Consider the following 25,848-nt stretch of genomic DNA (forward strand, 5'->3'; position numbering starts at 1 on the left):
TCAAAGAGATATTAAAAGAAATAATTACAGGACTTTACAAAGGTCAGACCAGTGATGGTTAGGTTGTGTCATTGTTGGCCGTAATTTGAATTGGATGAGAGGCGACGGGTCATTTGGGGCAAAGGAACAAAGTGTGGTTTAATGGCACTAATTTTGGAAACTCATAAAATGCAGAATTAATTGATTAAAAAAAAGGAGAAAAAAAAAAAGGTTTGCTGCTATTCAATGTTATTCTAAAATCGAAGGTCAGAGGCCGGACAGAATAGTTTAAAACGTGGCGTTGTTAATGGCTCTTGGCTGGAGGGGGAGCGATGAGGGAACAGATTCATGCTCACAATGTCAAGTGGCCGTTGACCCGCTGCGACTCGATTGGCTATTTGCCAAAGGGTTGTTGTCGTTGTCATCTGCTGGTGAGCGGCAAGAAGAGAACGAGTGGCGTGACGGGCTCAGTCAGGCTATAAAACTGTGATTCAAACTGTGTAAAATATCGGACATATAGAGCCATTTTGTCAAACTGTAAAACCAAGTTGTTTTTTTGGTTTCGCGTCTGTCCAGGGTAAATGTTGCCACAATATTATTTTCAACCTGAAAACACAACTTCATTGGACAGTAGAAGCTTGAAACCATCCACACGTAGGTTCCATGTCTATGTATACTATTGCTAAACTTAATGATATATAGTTAAAATAATCGTATTCTAGTGATCGTATAAGAGTTAAATTAAATTTTTACAATCAAATCAGTAAAACTAATTTACTATAGACACTGTATCATGTATGATATACTGCATTGCTGTTAAACGAGTTTGTACACTCACAAAAATGTAACGCCTTGATTAGAATTGATCTATTTTGAAATTTTTACTTTTTGCCTGAAGCATTTTATAATTGCCTGACTTAAACTATCAGAAATAAAACCATCAGAGAAGAGAACATTTCTAGTTCAACTGTTGTGTAACCTGTAATCGTGTTTTAATGCCAAGACTCTCAAGCCGCAAAACTTTGCCAATCACTTCTCCACAAGACGACGAACAGAGCTTTTACTCCTGGAACCCAGCGGCCCCCTCCGTCTCAACAGTCGCCTCTTTTGTCCTCACCCCCCCCCCGGCGAACTGAAAATGGCAGATTACCATAATGACATTCCAAAAAGGTGCTGAAACGCAGCGACTCACCACTCCGGTGACCTGGTGGTTGTTCTGCTCAGCCAGGTTGATCAGGTTGAGGTCATTGTACAGCAGGTTCTCCAGGCAGCCATGGAAATTCCTGTTGGACAGGATGGGCTTCTGCAGTCCGTGGCTCTGGGCAGCTCCCACACTCAGCTGCGCACACACACACACACACACACACACACACACACACACACACACACACACACACACACACACACACACACACACACACACACACACACACACACACACACACACACACACACACACACACACACACACACACACACACACACACACACACACACACACACACACACACACACGGGGGGGGGAAATATCACATGTGATGTATGGAACGACAAAAGCATCTGAAAGCTTCAAAGGTTGCTGTAAAAAAAAAAAAGAAAAAAAAGAAGGTCTGACTCACAGAGCGCTTTGCTTTGGTGAGCTTCGGCAGTGGATATAATATATCAAATCTCCACTTTCATGGAATCTGCTCATACATTTCACTAGGATAAGGTTGACCGCACAAAAATCCCGTCTGAGTTTGCAGAAGTTGCACCTAGACTACGTTTTTTTCTAGTCTAGTAATGAATGAGGTGTTTGGTTTTCACGATCAGTAAACTACAATAAGTGATGAGCAAAACTATTCTCTGTTGTGACTCTTTGCCTTAGATTTACTGTAGGTATTTTATTTTGGTGACAGGAAACAGACTCCACAAACCGGAAACATCATCGAAACCATCCATGCCCCACCGCCAGCGTCATATTCCAAAAACTGCAATAAGGACAGGGTCATGAGTAGCGTATGGCACCGTGTATGGATCTCCTTTACTGACTCCATACCATCGCTGCCGTATTTCCTAAAAGCACAAGACCACAACCTTCCCACGGCTGCGCCTTCCGAGTGCACACTTTCAAATGGAGCATCGCTTTGTGCACTTTCACCTGGCGGATCTCCCAGTGGCTGAGCTCGGCCGGCGTGTGAACCTGCCGCGCGGCTCTGTCCACCGTCAGGTTGAGGTGCGCGCTGTGCCGCTCCAGCTTCACGTGGTGCCAGTGTTGGTCGTCGAGCAGACTGCCCAGAGACACCAGCAGCCGACCGCCGGAGGATGAGCTCACATCTGCAACGGAGGTGAGGATACAGAAGAAACTGAAAGTTGTCAATAGCTGAGCAATGGCTCCAACATAGGCAGAAGAACTTTTTTTTGTTTTTGTACCACCTCGAATCAACTTCAAGGCCAGCACACTTGTGTGCCCTCCTCCATAATGCATCTTTTTGCAAGGACAAACATGCTTTTTTTTTTCTTCTTCTTTCTTCTGGCAAACTGGAAAACTTGCCAGAAGGTTCACGCCTGATTTATCAAATAAAACAACAACGAGTCAAGGAAAAACAACATTGGAACCACTTTCGTCTTCGCTTCAGACGGGGGAAGGAGGTCGCCGAGGCCACCCGCTCTCGGGGGGGGGGGGGGGGGGGGGGGGGGGGGGGGGGGGGGCATGATAAATGATGATGCTGCAAAATGATCGCCGGGACATTATTAACGAGAGACCCAACACAGACAGGCCCAAGTTGGTGGATCCATCTCTGCATCCTGAAATGTGTTGGGAGATAAAAACAGAAAAGACGATGAAGAGATAGATAGAAAATAGTTTTAACCTGTTCACAAGCAGTGGCTGTTTACAGGAAATAGAGAGAATGGGCGAAATCAGGACTCATCAGGAGACGGACTGTGATAATTGTTTCAGGATGTCAGCATCATGTGCAATAAAAAATATCACTAAGACTTATAATATATATATATATATATATATATAATATGTGTCCTTCCTCTAAACAAACTCCTCGTAGTCATAGCAGGGAATTGAGATTATTATTATGAAAAGAGCTGCAGATATATTAATGGAAAGAAACCCACGGCCGTCTCAGGCCTCTGCCGTTTCCTGTCCCGCTCCTATTTAAATCAGGGACATTTTTTTAAAGAGTGAAGTGAATAAGACAAGAAATGAATAGGTAAAAAGTAGTGATAGACAGCGGAGAATGAAAATTGCTAACAAGCCACAGTTGCAGCCCGCAGAGGATTCGAAGCAGAATTCGAAGATCTGCATGCAAACATCGGCACGGCGACGACGTTAACATGCTGGTGGTCAACCGGCATCGGGGAAAGTTGTTGAGCTAGTTCAACTTTTCGGGGGCAAAAGTAATGGACTGACAGACCGGCGTTGTTCTCCCTGAAGCTACACCACTTGTGATGCTAGAGGTAAAGAAATGTCAAAATCTGACACAAGGTACATATTTGCTTTATGCATTTCAATTTTCCAGTTCTGCCACATGACCAGTTCTGCCTGTCTTCTCGTGACGGGGAAGGTCGGAGTTTGTTTTCAATGTTATATCTATGATTGTTGGGCGGCACGGTGGTGTAGTGGTTTGCACTTCCGCGTCACAGAAGGTTCAAGGTTCAGCGTTCGAGTCCCGGTTCAAACCAACCAGGGCCTTTCTGTGTGGAGTTTGCATGTTCTCCCCATGTATGCGTGGGTTCTCTCCGGGTTCTCTGGCTTCCTCCCACAGTCCAGACACATGCAGAGTGGGGTCAGGTTCATTGGAGACTCTGAAGTGACCGTAGGTGTGAACATGAGAGTGAGTGGTTGTCCGTCTCTGTATGTGGCCCTGCGATAGGCTGGCGACCTATCCAGGGTGAACCCCGCCTCTCGCCCAATGTCAGCTGGGATTGGATGGATCTCTGATTGTTTTCAGTATTTGAAGAACACCGTAATAGAATCAACTTTTTGTGTCTCAGGCACAGATTTATTTCCTCTGTCTCGCCAATGATTTCCGTGGTATCCCATTTCAACAAGCCAAATACAGCCAACTGACCATCACCAGATCTAAAAGTTAATCCCAGTGACCAGAAAAGTTTTCATACAGTGCCCACTATAACTAAAGGCCAAAATGCCCCCAAAAACGTGATGATGAAAGGGAATTTTCGCCATGCATTTGGGTTTGTCTTTTGATTATGACACTGTAGAACATTCATTTTGCAATACAAGCTGTTGAAGTACTTCAACCTATCACGGCGCAGGGGAGTGTAGCTCAGGAACCCTTTGCTGTCCCCGTTTCAGGCGTCCCTAAAAAAAAAATGCGTCGACCAAAACTCTTTATGAGGCCGTTTTACGACTGAAGCTCCGGGAGGCTCACTCTACAATCATCGTACACTAAGTGGGCTGGAGTGAGCAAACGCAACAATACCCCCCCCCCCCCCCCAATTCATAGACTTCTGTTTTGTCTGCCAACTGGCAGACTTTGTCCAGAGAGAGTCGTCTCTTTTTTTCAAGAGCACTCTGCCGTCGCCTGGAGGACCAGGACGTGGTCGTAGCTTTTGTCCATCTGCGCGGTTGGCGGGAAACCTGCCGGCGTTTGCACTGTCAAATCCGAAGTCATCGAGTCTTTTATTTATGGATAACAAAAACAAAACACAGACGTCAACCAAGAGCAAGTCCTCGTTATCCAGCGTAGCGTCAAAAGGGCCCCGCGTGCCCGTCCTTATTTAGCCGGCGGCACTGCACGCAGTGGCCCTCGGCGTAGTTACCGCGGCGTATCACAGCTCCCCCCCCCCCCGGTGACCGTCGGCGAATCGAACTGCATCATGAGGCGGCGGGCTCCATTATAGAAAAACGGTCATTTGGATGAATGTAAAGCAGAAAGGAAAATGAGATGGTTTTGGACGGCGGACGTAAATCCTAATGAGCCGCCCAATTTATTCCGGGGCCGCCTTGGACGGAGAGGATCCAACCGTCTCGCTGTTGTATTTATTTGTCTGTCGGCCCCCGTCTGTCTGTTTGTCTGTTTCCTGCTCAGACATTCATTATTATGCTAATGAGCGTCACCGGCTGACTTAAATAAAACACGTCCGCTGCGTCCGAAGTCTTTATGTCAGTGTGTCTACGAGTGTGCTCAGCGTTATCATTCATCAGCCGCCTTCAGGGCCTCTGACTGTCCTCGCCGGCTTGTTCTCCCCTCGTGAGGCAGCGTGCATGGGCGTCAAAGAACCAACAGAATTCACGCTGCCGAATGGGAGCGGTGATTACGGAGGGGCCCCGGGAGCGTCCCTCTCCCACTCTGCGGTGGCGATAATGCATCTAAATCCTCCAGCTTTTCACCGCTGCTCTCTCCTCTCGTCCTCCTCCGAGGGGTGGAGGAGCGCGCGGTAGCTCAGGGTGGATGCTCCGAGCTATTGATCTAAATTACCCCCCCGACTACAGGCTGCCAGCTCCTGGGAGAGTGCAGAGGCATTGAGGGAGGGAGGGAGGGAGGAAAACTGGGAGAGAGTGGAGAGGAAGACAAAGAGCGTGCGTTTGGAAAGAAAAGGCAAATAACTGCCTCTGGAAAAAGAAGAGAAGAAGAAAGTAGCCGGGCCGGAATTGGGGCGAGACACATGGGAAAGTCTGTGATAAATAACAGTGGAAAGAGGGGAAAATAGAAAAGGCAGAAAAGGAAAGGGGAGAAACAGAGGCAGAGAAAGAAGCAGCCAATGACAGCGCTGTGATTGAGGCAGTGCATGACTTTATTTCCCCCCCAGGATCGGCTGTATCGCTGGATTATCATGGCTCCGTCTCATCCCTGCTCCATTAGGGGTGTTTGCTTTTGCCACCCAGAGGTGGTTTTTTCTCCCCTCGCTGTCTGTTGACGATCGGCCCGGGTGTAGCGGGGGGCGGGGACGCGACAGGCGTCACTCGGGGGAGCTGATGTCAGACTGATGGCTCTCGCCGATGACACCTCTCCGCGGCTGACAGACACTAGACGACGACACCACCGGGGAATGAATCCTCTCCCACCTCAAGGGAACCGGACGACATTCCGTTTTTATTTATAGGACAGTGGAGGGGGGGGGGGGGGGGGGGGGGGGGCGACGTCGACAAGCGCGAAGGATGGAAGACAGCGGCGAGACGGGGTCGGGTTCATGGTAGAACATTCTGAAGTTCGCCAGTTTCTCCGTAGTTTTACAAAAGCACATGTGGGAACTTTCTGTGCGACTGCAGCAGCTTGAAAATCAACGTTGACCTCGATGATGGGAGCCTACTTTTAAGTTGTGTGGCTCATACATTGTTCCAGAATAAGTGCGCATGAATTGGAGCAGGAAATATGGAAACGTGAGCGGTTCGGGCTTTTCAAAAAGGCGCCTTAATCAGACATGCAGGCCTCCATCTCCACACCAGACAGTGACATTCAACACTGTGGATATATGGCGGCAATATTACAACGGTCCAAATGTGCAAAGAAATAACGCCGCCATTCCTCCTCGCACCACCCAAACAAAATGCCAACATGTCTGGCGCGCGGCCGGGCTTTTTACGTTCCCCGCCGCTGCACACAATTATAACCGGGGTCAGCCCTGTTACGATGGCCGTACACTCCTCACCTTTCCACATTTCCACATAATGAAATGTGGCCCCCCCCAAAAAAGGAGAAAATTGAGCGAGCGTTCCCACACAGAAGTCCGGCACTAATGTGCGCAAAAGTGTGTCTGCGTGCAACGGTGTGGTCACCGACCCGAGACCGCAATACGAAAGAAAGAAATGCTGCCATGCAAATGTGTTGAATTAATGCTGCACCTTGAAGAGGGCTCTTACTTAACCTGCTGAAATTGCATGTTTTTATCGTCAAGAAGCCTGTAAATGCTACAATTGCACAATTATAAACTAGGGTCAGCATCGTGTTCAGCTTTCCACATTTTCGCAAGGATGCGAATGGAAATCTGATCCTAAGTTGTGTTTTGAACTATGAAATGCCTCTCAGCCCTCCTCCGACCGAAGCACAGAGCAGATACTCGGTCGCTCACTCTTTGCACTGGTTTCATAAACGGTTCCACCTGAATGTCCAGCAGCCCTCAGTGTTAATATAGTTCCACCAGTCTTCAAAAAAGTTGATAGCTAAAACCCTCTTACAAATAAAAAGACAAGCATACCTAACAATTTTGAATGTAATACAATTTCATGCAGGATTGTTGAGCTATACCACAAACAGTCAGACATGAAAGCAGGATGAACTCAGTGTTATGATTAATTATCCACAGTTGTAGATTTTGAAATATATCTTAATCTAGGATGAGAAAACCTGTTTTTATAGAAAATGACGGAAGGAATGGAACGGTTATGGAGCAGAGCAGTGTAGTAAACCCGAGCAGCCAGATGGCAACGCCAACGAGAGGTTGACCATATGGTGATACTACGACGGCCTGGCAGCCCAACAACACCTCACGCACACACACGCGCACGCACACACACACACGCACACGCACACGCGCTCCACAGAGTTCAGCGTTAACACGTGTCGCAAGCATCCATCATAGATTAAAAGAGCGAAGATGTGAGAGAGGGAGTCAAGCTGCGAGAGAGGCAGAGCGAGACAGAGACTTGATTGGGGAGGAACGTGGGGGGAAAACAGAATAAGAAAACTATAGAGGAGTTCAAATAATAACAACAACAATAACACTGTGCTCCTTCACAATCAGTGAACGCGTATCCACAGGGCTGCAATGGTGAACCCCACCTATTCTCCAGGTTTCTTCAAAGTCTATTCGGTCAATTCCATCTGAATTATCGTTTGCTCTCTCCTCAAAATCGCATCAGCGGCATCACTTTCGACAAAAACATGCAAGCAATCCAGCAGATGGATGGAAAACTTGAGGCTCCCTCAGTTTCATTGTGGATAAAAAAAAAGGCTGCGCTGAATTTGAAATTCCCCGTGTAGAGACGGGACAGAGGAGGCTCCGGAGCCCGACTGAGGGCATCATCACACTGCGCTCAGCTGACAGTAAACTCACAGTAATAAACAATAAATGCACAATGGATGCGCAGATAGAGCTGCAGACAATAAAAGAACTTTTAGAACACATTGAACGATTGAGTTAAAAAAGCCAGGGTTCCCGTCACGCTACAGTTTAATTCTGGTCTTCAAGAAGTCCAAGCAAAAACTTAAAGGTAAACTCTCTCCCTTCCTCCACGTGGATCAGCAGGTTTTCCGTGTTCTACCTTGTTGGTGATAGAGCAGCAGCCGTCCCTTCTCCAACACCAGGGAGAGGCTGTGATCCCTCTGGCCCTCGGCGTGCAGCAGCGTCCCGGAGTTCTTCATGGTTTTGAATTTCAGCGCGATCGTCTCCGTCGCCGTCCGGCTCGGCCGGATGCTCAGCCTGAAGACCAGACTGCTGCTGCCGTCGAAGTTTGCCACGTCAGAAGCTGCGGAAGCGACACACGGCAGGAGGAAGAGCTTCGTGATGCAAACAGAGCAACGTGTAACTCTCCAGTAACGGGGATAACTGACATTTTACCGGGTTTAACAATATGAAATCACAAACTATGCAACGGACCAATCTAGATTTAGCTTTTTGACATGTGGCTTTAAGCTCTTCACATCCACTTTTCACCCCTTTTCCAATTGGCTAGCATCAAGATTGGAAAAAAAACTTTGTCCGAGTTTGAGCAATTGGTTGGAAAGTATGAGTTTGATTGCTAAAGGGAAAAACTTCAAGCCTTATTTTAACTTACAGCCCCAGTGTGTAATTTTTGTAATTTTCTGGCGGCATCTGGCGGTAAAGTTTCAAACCGCAGCCAAGTGAGCATCCGACAGGGGACACTTTATGGTGGCGCACCGCTAATTCGCGGTTTCCCGCAGTGCTGGAAATTCAACGCAAATGCAATATCTAACTCATAACAACTCAAACATTGGTTCTTTGTTGCAGGTGATTCTACATATATGAACACATAGTTACGGACAATATATTCAATTTCTGTGAATACGTTCTTCTAAATATTACACACTGTAGCTTTAAAGACAAACACCGGCCGGTGTGAATAAAGAGATATCCCAGAGAAATACAGCGCAACAGGGGGCGTCATGGTCTGTATAACGTTTAGCATGTTACACTTTTTGCTTTTCTCGGCCAAAGCATCTGTTGTGTGAATTCCCTGATTGTTCCCAGTTTTACTGAAAGCTACAAACACACAATGTGCTCACTTCATCCCTCGAAAGCAAAAGCCTGTATTTTCTATTTAGTCACATTATTTTTTACTGTTTGAAAAGTGTTGATTTTCTCCTCCTCTGAGTGAAAAATTCCACATGAACTTGAGAACCTCCGGTCCCTTAACGTACAAACAACGCAACCAAACCACACGGCTGCGTTTCTGCTAATGACTACAAAGCGGCAACCTCAAAATAGCCAAGGCAGCGATTTATTCCCATTGTTGTGGAGGCAGAATTAATGCGAATGTGTACGATTAAAACAATTGTTTCGACAACATCAGCAGATTTTTTAGTTTTTTCCTTCACAGCTCAAAGCTCATGTATTAATAAAGGAGCGTTGTGTTTACAGTATATAAGTGACCCAGGCAGTTCTACATGTTCATCAAATCCAACAACAACAACAAAAAAACTTTTAGGAGCATTTGTACTCAGTTTCTTATGATTCCTATGACCCAGACTTTATTCGGTTGATATTCAGTCTCATTTAAATTTTTACTTGACAAAGGTTTAATGAGAGAAACATCTCAGTGGAACTGAGATCAAGTAAGTCGAGTATTTGTCTCTCAGCACCAAGATCTTCTCATAATTATAACCAAATATGACATCACACAACATCAAACTGCAGACCGTATCTCGATTAACTGATTAGTTGTTTGGGCCAGAAAATGCAAAAAACTCCAAGATGGAGTTTTGTTTTGTCCACACACCAAAGTTATTTAGTTTATTGTCACAGAGGAGCAAAGAAACCAGGAAACATTCATATTTAAAAAGCTGAAATCAGAGAATTTTTCCTTTTCTTTCCTAAAAACTACTTGAACCGATTAATCGATTATCAAAATAGTTGGCGATTCATTTAGGTATCGATTACAAATCAATTAATGGATTAATCGTTGCCACTCTTGTATACTTGTTTAATGTAATCATCCAAATTATAATTGAGTATAATATCATTAAATTTAAGATGAAATGTTCTAAAAACAATTTTTTTTTAATATTTTAAAGTATAATATAGTAGTATTTGAACACTTATGCAGTACATGCTATACTGGAGAGAGAAAAAATATTCACCAGAGAAAAACCCCATGGGCAGAAACTTACTATATCGACATCCATATATTTCCAGTCTGAGTCCGATCCGCCCGGTGGGGTTCCAGTCGAGAGGGATCAGGCGCAGGTAGCGAGCTATGACGGGCTGATCCAGTTTGTACTGGACCACAGTGTCGGCATTGCTGTTACCCGGGAAAGCCTGGAACGACAGCATGACATTTTGAGTTTAGTAATATGGATTTGTACAATCCAAACACGTCTGTTTCGGCACAGTGCAGTTCTGAGGGCAAAACCCTTTTATTTGGACTATTGATTACAGATGATTTAATCTCATAGGATCTAAATTATAACTCAGATTTGTTGTTGAAATCTACTAGATGTGTGTGGAGAAGAACTTTCCCTAACTTCTGTGATCCTTTGTGCATTTTCAACAACTTTGAGCTCACAGAGGCCATTGATCCTAACTGCTAATAATTCCTCTCTCCTCCTCTTTCACTCTCTCCAGTGATCAATAACTCTGTGACCTATTCTGTCTTCGCACCAAGCCTCTCTTACAAGTCTAATGGCTCCAATTTTCCCAATCAGCTGCCCGTGGGGAATCCAGAGGGGGGGGATTTTGATTGGTTGGCGGGGAAAATTTCGCTTCTGTTCGGAAAGAGGAAAGAATTCTTCATCTTTAACTTTTGCTTTTTCCTACGTGCAAAAATGTACACACATTTGTTTGTGTGTGTGTGTGTTTTGCGGGGACCTGAGTCTGTTTGCACAGTCACAGTGTGGGGGCGTATCTTCCTTGACATAAAGCAACTCCCCAGGATGTAAATTGTTAGGTTTTAAGGCAAAGACATGTTTTAAGGGTTTGTGCAACGTCAGGTTTCGGTCAAGGTTAAGTTAAGGTCAGGCAAGGAGTAGTTATGGTGAAAGGGATAGTTCGGTGATGTTGAAGTGGGGTTGTATGAGTTACTTATGCATAGTTAACATGTCGCCTTATAAAGATGGTGATCAGCGATGTCATTTGACGGAGTTTGGAGGACAAGTGGGAGTAGTGAAAGTCTGAGTCCCACTGTTGCTGAGGGGACCAGCGGAAAACGCCTTTTTCGCCACATTTTTTAAAGGTTACCTGAAAAAAAAAAAGTAGTCGTAGTAGACGCTTGAAAAAAAGTGCAAACTAAAACGGCAAACTGAAGCATTGAAATAAATGCATCCTTCAGCGTACAATTGAACGTATATATATATATATATTTTTTAGGTAACTTTTAAAGGTGCGGCCGAAAAAGATGTTTTTCGCTGGTCCCCTCTGCAACAGTGGGACTCAGACTTTCGCTACTTCCACTTCTCCTGCAAACTCCGGTAAATGACATCGCTGATCACCATCTCCACGAGGTCACATACTAACTATGCATAAGTAACTTAAAATCACTGAACTATCCCTTTAAGGTTAGAGTAATTCTGCAGGAAACTAAATCAACATACAGTAATCTCCTGTGTGTGTGTGTGTGTGTGTGTGTGTGTGTGTGTGTGTGTGTGTGTGTGTGTGTGTGTGTGTGTGTGTGTGTGTGACCTGTCTGCTAAATGAGTACCGATGTGGCTGTGTGAGTGAAACCGACTTCCCTGCTGCTGCATAATTGTGATCTCAGTTCCGTCTTCCGTGCTTTGAAGCGCTGAGCCGGCCGGGGCAGCGGTGCGTTAAGCTCGACAATATGTAATGTATTATCCTTGACGTTTTGGCAATATTGTTCACCTGACATTCATGCCAATAAAGTGCACTGAATGGAATTGAGTTGAGCTGAGACGGGGGGAGAGGAGGTGGAGGACACGAGACGGACTCCGGAGAGCGACAGTGGTCCTCTCTCTTCAGAGCTGAACGTGCAATTTGCATAGTCATGAGTCTTGAGGACATTTATGAACATTTTTTATGAACAATTTTAACTCAATTGTACAAAGAGTTAATAAAAGAAGGACTTTGTTCAGTGTGCATCATTACATTTTACTACAAATACGCTATTCCATGTTATTAATAATTAACAGGAAGTTATAATTGTGTACATTAATAAACAATTACAAGTTTCCCATTATCTCCCTATTACTGCATTACAGTGGGGCTAGTTTTAACAAACTTTGGAGGCTCTCTCTGCCAACCAGTCAGGTTCAAGTCCCAGTGTGGGCGTTTACCTGATATACTGTGAGATGTCACAGGGACTTGATAGGTTTTTTTTGCCAAATTTGCAGTGACAAAAAACAAATTTCATTGTGACAAAAACATGTTTTGGTTTGTGTCTCGTACAAAAAGCAGCTGATCCAAAATGTCCTATGTAAAATCTCCGAGGTAACTATCAACTGCAGTTGTCAAAGGAACAAATCCAGTGTCCTGTGTTAATGCTACATTCTGAAATGGGTGAAAAATCGATGACAGTAAGTCACTTTGGACGTCAGCGTGATGCAATGTGAATATAATATTTGCCTTTGGACTGAAGTGGAGTAGAAATATACAGTAGCAGCCAATTGAATTTCTCAGATATTGAACAAGTACCCTCGACACTTTTGCTCATGTACAACACTTAAGTGAGTGTTCTCCGTTACTTTGCACCACTAGAAAGCACAAGGGAGAAAGACGAAGTCAGTGACAGGCTGTGCCTAATACAAGTATTTCTGCAGACAAATCTCCTCCCTGACAGACACACTAAGCTGGCCTGACTAATATATGGAGCTTTAAAAAAAACAAAAAACTCTGAAAGCTGATCTGGGTTTCATGCTGAGTGTAAAATCAACAAGTTTTCTTTTGGGGGGGGGGGCGGGGGGTGTCAAGCCTGTTCTCTCTCTGTAGTGATGACTCGCAGGCTTCGTACCCTTCACCGAGAGAAAACCGTATCCTGCCAAATCCCAATCAGGAGCTGCTCCTCCGGGCCGACGCCGTAACAAGGCGCGGGGGGAGACGGGCGCCCGCGCCCCCCGGATGGTGTCTGCCGTTGTTCGACGTATCGAGGGCAGCGTGGCTTCCTGTCACTCTGACGCAGGAGCAGTCTGCTCGCTGGCGATCAGTCAGTGTCTCTCTCTGCACTGACACGCGAGATGTTCAATGTGAAAAAATAAGAAAACAGTGGTGAAGGAGCCACTGCGCTGACGGAACCACAGGGAGGAGTTTCGACCCCAGTCCGCATGCTTTGAGGACTTCCTGCATCCGCTGCACTACAGCATATGGAAATCACCGCACGCACGTCCCGGCGTTGCACATTTACATTTTAGGGGCACGGAGCTGACACTCATCAAGGCCGGCGTGCAGTGAGTGAGCTGGCAAGTGCTCACCCAGCGACTTGCTCGCAGGCCGCTGACGGACACCTTCGCCGCCGGGGGAATCAAAGCTGGGACTTTCAGGCGGTCTTTCCATCAACAGCACCAGCCCCCCATCCCTCCATCCCTCCCCTCTTATCAGCGGAGGTTAAACTGTTTGACAGCGGCATCATGCAGCCGACAAAGCCCTGCCCAGGTTCCTTTCATTGCTCCATCCATTTTTAATGAAGAGTGAAAGGCTCCTGGTGAGCCGGCGTGCCGCTGCAGGCGGTACCAGTCGCCGCAGACAATGTAAATTTACGTCTATGACAGTGAGGCCAAATGTGTTTTAACTTCAATGAACCCCATGTTTTTTCAGCCACACTCCACCCAGAGCTGCGAGCTATTCGCTAAGTGATACAGTTTTGTTCGAAACGGATGTAGAGGGATGTTATTATGTTCCAGCTCTTATCCCAATGAAAGAAAACTCATGGTGAAAAATTTGCATTACTGCAAAAAACTGTATCATGTAAAGGCCTTTACACACAGAGGGTGTGGCTAACAAACAACACAAAAATGCTAAATACTTGTTTGAGCTTATTTGTGCCAGCTCATTCTTCAGGGGGAAAAAATGTATGACTTCTGTATCATTTAAGTAGAAAGTACAAATAGCTTTGGTGAAAATTGAAATTGCACAAAAGATTATTTTAAGTCTCAATTTAGTTAAAATTTTTCATTACGGGGAGAATTTTAAAAATTCTCCTATATGCTGACTTAAAAACCAAAATTGTATGAATAGGGAAACTTAAATCTCAGCTGTATTTTCATTGAGTTCAAATTTGTGGCTTATAGTCGGTATATGCCTTTGCAACACATCATTTCTCTCTCTCTTTGCATCCCATGCGTGAGCATGACAGCCATGTAGGCCTTGCAACTGTATCTGCAATGTGGAAGCGACAATCATATGTGAAACCACAAAACAAACTCCTTTCCTATGATACGTTTCCACGCATTCATTTTGTCGTGGTGACGAACTAGGAGAGTTACCCCTAAGCTGTCTTCCTGCCGGTGTTGTCTCCAGTTGTGCCCTGTGTCGCTGAACATCAACAGGTAGGCCGTCAGCCAATCGGAGCTGCCGTACCGTCCCTGCGTGGCGACGGCCGTGATCTGGGTCCGCCTCTCCAGGTCCACCTCCAGCCACTGGTAGCTGTCGGAGACGAGCGGAGACCAACCTCCGGCTCCTGCACAGAGGACAGAGACACAACTGTTTCATTCATAAGAGTCCCCTTCCACTTCATGAAATACATCTACCTGAAACAGGAGTTCAGAACCGCGACGTGTATTGGCAAATGCCCCGAGTCTGCAGTCATTAGCCGTCGGCACATTCGGAGGAAGCACCGCTTCAAGTTGTAATGTTACAAAATACGGTGTAATTATAGTTCATCCCCATTCTGGCTTTGATTTAAGTCCATTTACATGCTCACAGATTTAAAACCCTGCAAAATGTCAAACACTTCCCCGGGCCTCGCGATGATAAATAATAAATCCTCGTCATCAAAGACATTAAGTGGGTTATATTTGAGTCAAAAACACTTCAGGGAGATGAATTAAACTCTGCAGCACCTGGGTTTAAGATCTTTTTGGTTTTGTTTTGAAGACATGTCCGGCCACATTTTATGGGACAAGATGATGAAGGGGTGAGTGGAATGAAATCATTGAAGAACAACACTGACGTGACCCAGATATATCGTCAGATTTGGCCTTTCCAACAGTGATTTGCAGATACGAAGTCCGTCCCGTGTTCTCCGGGGGCAACGTGCTCCCTTCTCTGTCTTGGCGTCAGCTGGAGAGGACGTCCAGGGTCGGATGAGATCAACTGACACGCGTTCACATTGGAGCCTAAACACATTGTTAGTTATTGCAGTATGTCACTGCAATAGTGGGGAAATGAAGACGTAGCCAGCGGGAAATTATTTGTTTTAAACAACTGTGTTCAAAGATTTTAACATTTAATTTCAAATTGTATGAGAAGCATTTATTGACCGAAATTAGTCAATATGATGAACGATAACTGGTAACTACCGGGAGACCAGGCAGCAGATTGGAAATATTGTTCGACTACACGAAAAGATAAACTTCTTGCTTTAGTAATTGTAAAAAGGAGCTGGAAGTCAGGACGATGTAGTCATTTCATCTGGCTTTTCATTTGTAATTCATTAGAATCAATCATATTTATTGGTAATTTGTCACTGGTGGTATCATTTAAAAACACCAGAAAGTAGGCAAAAAAGGAGACAATTTTGACCAAGGTTTATGGTAAACATAGGCTTCCTGCAAACTGAGAATATGTTTATGCAAATTGGAATGTGAAGAGAAAAATGGACGTGCAGATTAGAAGAATTCACCAGAATCCACAGTGGCAAAAAAAATAATTCACTCACCTGTAAAAAAAAAGAAAGAAAAAAGAAAGGTGAACAAGGACAATTCAACTATATTCCTTATGTCCAGCTGATGTCTAACGGGTCAAGTTTCCATTTTAAGAATATTTTGGCGACGTCATCTTCTCAACAACCGAACTAAATGTCAGTGGTATTTAAAACTGACAGCTCAGCAAAAAGCCTCGCAAGTAACAGATTGATTCCAACACAAAAAAAGTTTTGAATTAACGTCACTGAGAAGTGAATAAGGAACAAGCAACGGAGACCATCAGCCCTCTGCACTCGCAGGACGGGAGTGAACACCAAGACAAGACAAGTGTGGGGCTGTGGTTTGTGGAACGATGCCGCTTGTCTGTTCAATTTGCCCCACGGGGACAATAAGGAGATCCTGAATCCTTGACCCCCGATGACTGTGTGGTTTGAGTCATGCAACAGGAGGAGAGACAACAGAGGGAAGGAGAGACGCACACACCAACAGATGTGCTTCAATAACGTAACCTTTGCAAAGACGCAACCAAAAAATCATCCAGCAGGGTTTTCATCTCCTTCTCCTCAGATGCTCCTGGCATGCCCTGTGCTCAAAGGAACGTGTTTGCATGCGCGTGTGCGTGCGCGCCTGCGTGAGAGAGAAAAAGTGTGTGCATGTGCGTGTGTGTGTGTGTGTGTGTGTGTGTGTGTGAGAGAGGGAGAGAGAGTATGAGAGAGAGAAAGGAAAGTGGGGAGAGGTATGACAGAATCTGATTATGAAGAAACATTGGGGGTGATGGAAAAGGCTGCGATGAGATAATGACACTTTTGAATACTGAGAAGTGTGTGTGTGTGTGTGTGTTCAAGAAAAAGTGCTGAATCAGGGCAAAGCAAATTCATGGTGCCTCAACAACAGATGGGATTTCTTCCCTACAGAGGACACACACACACACACACACACACACACACACACACACACACACACACACACACACACACACACACACACACACACACACACACACACACACACACACACACACACACACACACACACACACACACACACACACACACACACACACACACACACACACACACACACACACATTCCATAGAGGTTGTAGTTTAGTAACACAACATATTGGCGGCGGCGGCCTAAAGGCCAGAGCTGAGGCAGGCAACAGACATGAACACGCCGACAGCAGCACAGGAGAGAGCAGACGCGCTGACCTTTACTCAGCACGGCCGGACTGTAGGAAGAAGGGAGTGAAGAAGGCGGAGACAAATGAATGGAGGGAGAGTGAGGGACTGAGAGAACTGACATCTCCCGGACGGCAGAGGAGGGAGAAGGATGGAGGAGGAAACCGTGGCTCGTGAAGAAGTGGAGAAGAGACTAATGAAGGCAAAGCCGGTCCCACTCGTCAGGAGCGTTGCAGGACTGCTCATGCATGCTGCATGTCCAAATAAGCACGTTACCAAATCGATTTAACTAATCTGGACTTTTGGGGTCGACCACCACAGAAGCCAAACCAACCGAACTCCTTGAGGAACGGTAGTGGTGCGAGTTTGCTTTAGTTCAATGGAAACGTAATAAATGTCCCACAACTGTGCATTTGTTTTGCCAAATTCATCTAGCAGGAAATTGAATCAGTGTCTGCGTAACCGCTGCCATTACTCCAAGGTTCTGTTTGGACTTTGGATCTCAGTTTATTCGGACAAGAACAAATAATAAAACAGAAATTGCATGTACAAAATGGAGTTTGTACTTTATCATTCCACATGGAACATTAACACATATACAGTGAAACCTCCCTGATAAAAACCTTGTTTAAATAAAGATCCAGCTCATATTTTAAAATAAACCTGCATAAATCTATTGAGCGCAGAATATGTTACCTCTGACATATATTCATCCAGAGTTCATTAAAAAGCAAAACAGTGTCTTTCCTACAAAAAGATAGAACTGTGGGCTGATCCACCGAGGATGGAGACATTAAGTGCCCATTTAAATCACATTTACTTGTTTTCCAACAAACCTCCCAGAAGCCGCGAGTGCACTCCTGCAAGTGAGTAAATGTGTCATCGCTGCTATAATCATGCATGGATTTAATTGGGGCGAGTGTGAAAGCATCAAAGAGACGTTTGGTTGGATGCTTCCTCCTGGCTCAGTGCTAGGATACAGGCCAAGGACGTTTTGGTGTCAGGGCAAGATTATGACGACTTGGTACGGGGGCAGAGGGCGGGAGATGGAGCAGAAACTCCGGTCGGTTCCCACGGCAGCACATCAGGAGCCACTCGATCCGCCCACTGAACAAGAATAGCGTCTCCGCGCTTCACAGCATTTTAAAATCAAAAATAGGAACCTGGCGAATATGCAGAGCAGATTTTTGCTGAGGCCTTTTTTTTAAGGATCAACACATCACTCTGCAGTACAAGAAATGAACAAGAGCTCAAAATATGAATTGGGCCCCTTCAACCCTTAAGGCCGTGTGTGTTGCTGTATAGCCGCGTTTCCCCCCCGAGGAACTAGGAACCTTCGTCTGAATTAGGTTTCTGCGGTCATACTCCAGAATAGCAGAGGAAGCTTTGGGCCGACGCTTGCAGCAGCGAACACGCCCGATTGATCAAGTGCTCCAGCTTTTTATTTCAGCAATTTGCAATAGCTCCTGCAATCTGTTTCTTCACTTCGAGTGGAGCATTTCAGGTGTTTTGAATGCTCGCCGTGACTCGTGCTCATGGGACTGAAGCGCGGCTCAAGGTACCACTCTCTCGTCTGAGTCCTGATGTGGTGTGATATAGTGTGCCTTGCAGAAATACTGTATGACGTGACTGCGCCACAATAAAAAGGGAATAGAGGATGAAGCAAAAACAGCCTCATTCTACATCGCCATGGTCTGCTCTCCAGTGGGAGTTAAATACTCCCATTTGGCTCCATTCACGTTACAGGGAACACTGTGGGTGTAAGCCTGCCGCCATCGGGCCTCTGCATTTCATGCGGCATTTCTCCTCCTCTTCCGACCCGTTGCCATTCTCTCCCAACTCCCCATCACCACAAGAACGAACAACAAGCCCCACGTTTGCTGCCTTCACGCTGACAAATGGCGGGTTGTGACTGAAATTTTGGATCGCGCAACTGTCACAGAGTTGAAATTCAAATTCACATTTTACCACACTTTTTATGACCGCGCTCGCCCCTCTGTGTGCAAATGTTCCGACGGAAACCTCTTTCACCCTCGTCACGAATACAAGTTGACAACATTAATGCGTGATTTAGGCTCCTAAAACTTTATATTGCAGTTTGCGATACTGCAGTGACTTCTTGTTTGCATAGCAGATTGCTTTGGGGTCGGAGTGCTGTAAATTTCCCCGCAACTTTGCAGTAAAATCTTTACTAGCCGAGTCATTTCTTACATTTTAATGGTGCGACAGCTTTTATTACATCACCGGTTTGAAACTGTAGTCACTAAGAACTTAGACGGGACTTTATGTACAAATAGGTGCTGCGATCCAATCTCCTATAGCTGTCAGATGATTGTTGTAAATAACGGAGGCTGGACAACGGGGACAGTTTCTGTGTGGTTAGCAGCGCTGTACTACTGTTCCACCGAGTACCAGGTGAGCGAAAGTTGAAGGTACAAAGGGAACAGGAAGAAAAAAAAAAGAAGAGTAAGGGAAAAGGATATAAGCAACTGCAGGGGGGGAAGACAACAAAACTCAGCAGGTCTCACAAAATGGCAGCAAGACGCAGGCAGTAAACCAGAGGGACAAACAGTATCACCACGTCAAGATTTGTAAATGCGTCAGTGTGGGCATGAAGAGGGATTCGAAGGTAGCTTCGAGTTGGAGAGTAATAAAGTTGCTGTTTATTTTAGGTTGAGCTTTACAGAGTTTTCTTTACAGCTACTTATAAAAAAAAAATGACTCAGCGACAAAGCAAACAAACAGCCACATTCTCAAAGGAAACAAAGGCAGTGACCAAGGAAAGTGTTTTTGAGTTATGTCCATTATAAAGACGTTAGAAATGGTCGAATGCCGCAATGAAACCACTGTCGGGTTCAGTTTAGTTCTTTAGTCCAACAGCATCAGAGTGAAATCTGGACTCGTCCCTGGAGACGCTGACTTTGGGGAGTTTCAACACAATGAAGCAACATGATTAAAGAAGACATATTATCATCGTATTTAGATTCATAATTTTCATTAGGGTTATTACCAGGGAAGGATTACATCCTCTAATGTTCAGAGAACACATCAGCTTCCTCAGACTGTCCGTTCCGGACGCACCTCTTCTCAGCCTCCGTCTGAAAACGGTTGGATTCATCTCTGGTCTCTTTAAGGGCCCCTCCCTCCCGATGAAGCCCAGTCTGCTCTGATTGGCCAGCTGGCCCCGCGCTGTTGTGATTGGTCAACCGCTACCAGCGCATTTAGGAAGCGTCGGCCGCACTACTGACGAGGCCTTTTCAAAAACTTCAGGAGCAGAGTTTTCCGTTATATTTTGTTAGCTCAAACATTTTTAGAGTTGTTTTCATCGTCTGCTATTTCAATGTTGTCAGGGTTGAAGTTATTTAAGATCAATTTTAGTTCTGTTTAAATGTTTAAAAAGTAAACAGTGTATAATCATATATTTCCTTGATGTCAAAGTAGGTATCTGGACCACATGTAGTTTAGTCACAGCATAAAAATCTTTTTTAAGGAGCTGTCATGGATTAACCGCTCGAGCTATTTTCAGTCACCGGAGTGAGGGATGTAGAGGCAATATAGAAAAAGAAAGCTACGGTGAGAAGCTCTTAGCTGCGTTTAGTCAAGGAATCAGACAATATTTACCCACATAATTGGATTTGTGGAGGGAGTGACTAGCTCAGATTAAGGGGGATTTGAGTGGAGGAGCTGCGGAATTTAACCAGATAAGGAGTTTAAGAGCCGCAAATGGGCTCGCGGAGAGGCAGAAGGTGGCACATAAACACCGCACAATGATCAATACCTGATTCTGCCACCCCCTCCCGCGGTTTATTTCAACCTACAGCCCCTGCTAATGTTTAAATCCCCCTCTCAAATCTAAATAAGTGTTTCCAGAAAATGATTACTTGGGACTGATGAAGTGTTCCAAGCCTATTCCGGCATAATTACAGGGCTTCTAATGTGCAATCATCAGCATGGCCCACTGAAAAACAGAGACAGTTTAGATGTTAAATACTTCCATTAACATTTGGCGATAAATGTTAAATGCTCTCATTGACATTTGGCTATATGGACGGAATCAATTAATCTCGCCGTTTTGTTGTCAGCACCCAAAACAGGGACGGGTTAAAATTGCTGTTGCCAAAGAACCAGACTCGACAAGAAGTGCAAGAGGGTGGGCAGCGGGGGCTCGACCGAGAGGTGATAACTGATGAAAACAAAGAGTCAAGGTCACAACAGAGCAAAACTTAAGAAAAGGTTTTTTGGAGATGTGAGAACATGCGAAGGCAGATGAGCGGCAGTAATGGGGGATAGTTAAACCACCTTTTGACAACAACGTTTGCTTTTGTAGAAGGAGAATTCACATGCTGCCACCGGACGAAGAGGGCTGGTACTAGACGATGTGCTATCGAGCTTCCATTGGCATAAGCGCCCGACCCATATGGATTTTTGGGGGCTGATGCCGATCAATTCAGTGTCGCTGACAAAAACCTCTAGTCGCCATCATCTTACGCCTCCTCGGCCCTATAACAGAAGACTCTTCTGTTATAGGGCCCCTACTAAACTCTGTGTCATGGTGCCCATTTCCCAATTTTAATTAATTGTTCACTCTGCACAAGTACAGGGCCATTGCTTCCTCCTGTTGCTGTTGGCCCCCATTCATTGTACAACCTGAGGTAGTAAACTGTATATACAGAAAGACGCAACACTGGAATTGGTGGCAGCCCCCCTGAAGACTAAATGGGATTAATTTGCCACCGTGTGTGAGCCATATGGGCTCGGCTGGCCAACCGATATGGCAGCAGCGAGGTCCAAGAAGAAATGTGTGTGAGTTTTCTAACCTCGACATTCCAAGCCGGCCAATTGGTTCCTGATACAGAGATTTTCGGAGTCTCTTTTAATGACTTTGTGCTGGAAAGGAGACTGCTCTTCAGTCCTCTGTTCACCAGGTGAGCAAAAGTCACTGATGCAGAATCCCGAGAAAACGATGCAAAGCCAAAGCTTTTTCGGGCGGTTTCTCCACACAACAATGTTCAACAACATGTTCTGAATCCGCTGTGGTTTCCCCAAGAGAATTTGAGGTCTGCCGTGAACCTGGTCTGACTGAATTCATAACAAAAAAACATGCTATCTGTCAACACTATACAGTATACTGTGTTCTGCAGGGACCGGTCCAGCTGGGTAATTGGCTTTATGTTTCAGCAACACAGCCAAGAAATGAGGACAACGATATCTCCCTCCATATTCATTTACAACAATGTGTTGGAAAGGGTTTTTTTGGAGGGAGGAAAACTGCACAGCCTTGACAATCAAACCCACTCAGAAATAAATAACTGTGTGCTGGCTTATCTTCAATTTGTCTCAGTTGGTCAAATTATTCTAACAGAAAGAGGAAGAAATCCCAGACTCCCTGATGATTCGCCGCTCGGGCACCGCAGTCGGCGAGTGAGATCTGTGAGACGGGGAAATCTGCAAACCTCCGAAAACGAGCCGCGATAGCCCTTCACAAAGCCCCGCATCAGCATCCAGGAGGGAGCTCCCTCCTGGATTGTTATTGTGGTTTGGTGAATCGCAGCTCAGATTTATACCCCAACTGAGCGGAGGTGGCCCAGTCGAGAGTTTGTTGATGCACTGGTCTGATATTATTCCAGTGCATTTCTATATATAACACAGATAGTTGGCACTAACCACTATTCTCTCCATCAACCCACCTGCCTATCTCTTTTGGTTGTTTTCAACGACGTCTCCCTCTGTCTGTCTCCAGCGACCGCAGAGGAATCGCTCAGGCTGTGTGAAGCCAGCGGATTTTTGCCTTTGATGTTTTGTGCTCGGCGTCCTGTCGAGAGGCAAAGACTCTTTCCTGCACTTAGAGGGAAAAATGCACCACTGCAGCCAAAAGAACAGAAGGAAACGTCTCCGTGAAAAGAGAGGCGGATGGTGCACGGCGGCCGAGGGACATTGGTTCCTTCGGTGGTTCGACTCTCGGTCTGTTCTCAGCAGCTCACTGGCCTGAGGGTTCGTCTTGACACGTCGTCGACAAATGGCCGGCCGCATGTGGCAAAAGCTTTCGCTATGGATGTCCTGCACCCCAAACCCTTCACAGCTCATTTCAAACACAACTTTGGAGAAAGGGACTGGAAAAAGGGTAAAGAAGGCTGTAAACCATCTTGCCCTAAAGTGAACCACTTACATTTATGCCCTTCTGAACAAATTGTTCCAGGAAATATAAGCATCCATATTTACATTCTCACCTTAAGGATGGGGAAGTACAATCCCTGAAGTGTTGACCTTTTTTTACTTTGCAACTATCAAACAGGAACTAAATTAAGGAACTGATCGCTCCAGTGAAAATGCAGGTTAAGCTCCCGACTCCCCTCAAAGGGTTTCCTGGTCCTGTGAGAAAGTTCATGCACTGGAAACCTCATTGATAATTTACATTCAGTTAAGTTGACTGACAGCCAGCGTTGCCTGAAATCCATTGAGCCCCGGTCAAGACCATTACCAAACACAGAATTCAAATTTACGAGGCATGTTTTATGAGGACAATGTGACGGCGGATGACCCAACTTCTTCCAGTGTCAAACGCATTGGTTTAGACATCACTTCACCAATAAGACATATCATAAGCATATGAATTCATGGAGTTTTAATAGTAAGTAGTACTTTTTTGCAGTACTGGTCAGGTCAGATATTAGACTTTTGGAAAAAAGACTTGTACAAGTATAATTGATATAAAATCAAGATGCTTCAGGTTGTCTTGTTTACCCAGATTCATATTTTGTGAGTATTCTGCTGTGTGGTCAGCCAGAAACATGAACAAATAAATCATACACTGCACTGAGTGAGCACTTTGTCTGCAAACCTGGACTCATGAAGCATTACTGGATGTGATCACCGCCTCAATCTCCTTATACAGGCTATAGAAGACAATATGTGAAAGGATTTTACGACTAATGTTTGATCACAGTATGGGCAATGAATCCGAGGTAGTAAAGTCAGGCAATCTCATAAAGTTAAAAACACTCTGGTGTCCCTGTGTGCAAAATGCTGTGTCAAATAAAAAGACCAGAGCACCGATCAGCTATGATTTACGACAACGTGGGTATGAATCTGTCTCGAAATGTCATTTGGAAGTCGTGAAATATTTGAGTTGAACTATACGGACAAAAGCAGTGATTGCTTCTCACCTTCTCTCCTGTTGACTTTGGCGAACACCGGCCCATGGCTGCTGGACAGCTGGGAGGAGCTTCTGAAGGACGGCGGCGGCAGACTGGACACCAGCGGGCCGTCACATGCTTCTGGTAACCAGTCACAGAGCAGAACAGACGAGGATAAGGGGTTAGAAAAATGTGTGTATTTTATGAAACCTAACGACTAATTCATCAAAGTGTGAAAAGCAGGCTGAAGGAGTTGTGTTCGTCCAGTGAAAAGGTTCAGCCTGGAGCTTTTCATGAGATGATTGTAGGTTGAGGCAGCTCATAGGAACAGTTCCAGGAAAATGATTGTGACTTTGCACCAGAGGAGAAGGAAACAGACTGCGGATATTGTAGAAAAAGATTGAAGTGCCTATTTTGCGGTTATAGATCATTTTGATTAACTTTATGTAAACATTTGACCTATTATCCATGACAATGGACTCCTTCCACTGGCACCTATAGGAACAGAACATTACAATCATCGCATTCAATATCCTCCCGTTTAAAAACCGGAAAAAAACTTTGAGATTCATCCCCTGAACAAGTTTATATCTAGCCACTGTTTAAAGAATGATGCATCTGTAAAAGAAAACTGTATTTTCATCCAAAAACTATGACAAACAAGTACCATACTGTTGCATTAGGTGACATGCATGCCCTTCATTGCAATGAACATAGCATATACATATATATATATACACATTCGCTAATGGTATCAGCAAGTCCTCCACAAAATGGCACATGGCACAGGAGGTTGAGCTCAAGAGGTTGATGGTTTGATCCCGGCATGACTAAGCATCCTTTGGCAAAATACCTAAAGCCCACGGTTTACATTCAGTGTATGAGTGTGTGTGTGTGTGTGTGTGTGTGTGTGTGTGTGTGAGAAAGAGTGAATGTGACCTGAAGAGTTAATAGAGTGGTTGATAAGATGAAAACAACAACACAATATAAGTGTAGTCCGTGCATCCATAGGGTATTGGTTTTATTGAAATACCTCATAATTAACTAATTGCAAATCTTTTATTACCCTGAAGAATAAAACGTCTTCTCAAGTGGATGTTGTTTTCGTAGCCAGTTCAGATTATCTACAATGCATCCAGAGGTGCCCGGTCCCGTCCTCCTGCCCTGACAGGGCTTCAACAGTGACGACTTCGTCAACATTACTGCGCTTCATTTCAGGCACAGAGGGATTTTCATTACCTGAGACTACAAACCGCAGTCTGTCAGAGGACTGAATAAGCCTGTCATATCCACCTCGGTCTAACCCAGTCTCACTCCTCCGCTCGCTGCAGACGCTTCACAGTTTGTTTACACAGTTCTATTCAAACTGGGATCGGAGACAGCTTTTTCAAATCTCCCCACACTTTATACCGATTCCACGAGTATTCCTTGAGGCGGCGCTGCGGAGAGAAACCGTGGCCTCTTTCACCCAGAGGCGCTAATTAATTCTGTCGGGCTCCGAGTCCGAGCTGGTAAAATAAAGTATATCAATCTCTCAACTGGAGCTTCAACTGCACAGTCCCACCCATTGAACTGAAACACGGCCAAACTCTAGATATTCCTCGTCCC

The 25,848-nt window shown here is 45.2% G+C and overlaps 1 protein-coding gene across 3 annotated transcripts in view; it reads right to left on the reverse strand.

Moving 5' to 3' along the window:
- The window catches only part of LOC118318359 (contactin-associated protein-like 4), a 75,670-nt gene that overhangs the window by 35,593 nt on the left and 14,229 nt on the right, over window positions 1-25,848 (reverse strand). For all 3 annotated transcript variants that reach the window (XM_047336947.1, XM_035647936.2, XM_035647932.2), the window contains exons 2-7: window positions 24,271-24,381; window positions 14,547-14,740; window positions 10,287-10,434; window positions 8,201-8,404; window positions 2,120-2,295; window positions 1,172-1,318 (exon numbers count right to left, since the gene is read on the reverse strand). In XM_047336947.1, coding sequence (XP_047192903.1) covers window positions 1,172-1,318; window positions 2,120-2,295; window positions 8,201-8,404; window positions 10,287-10,434; window positions 14,547-14,603 — 732 coding nt within the window. In that variant the 5' untranslated portion in view covers window positions 14,604-14,740; window positions 24,271-24,381. The remainder of the gene's footprint in view (window positions 1-1,171; window positions 1,319-2,119; window positions 2,296-8,200; window positions 8,405-10,286; window positions 10,435-14,546; window positions 14,741-24,270; window positions 24,382-25,848) is intronic.

This window comes from Scophthalmus maximus, chromosome 13 (genome assembly GCF_022379125.1).
Source record: "Scophthalmus maximus strain ysfricsl-2021 chromosome 13, ASM2237912v1, whole genome shotgun sequence".
Classification (NCBI taxonomy): Eukaryota; Metazoa; Chordata; class Actinopteri; order Pleuronectiformes; family Scophthalmidae; genus Scophthalmus; species Scophthalmus maximus.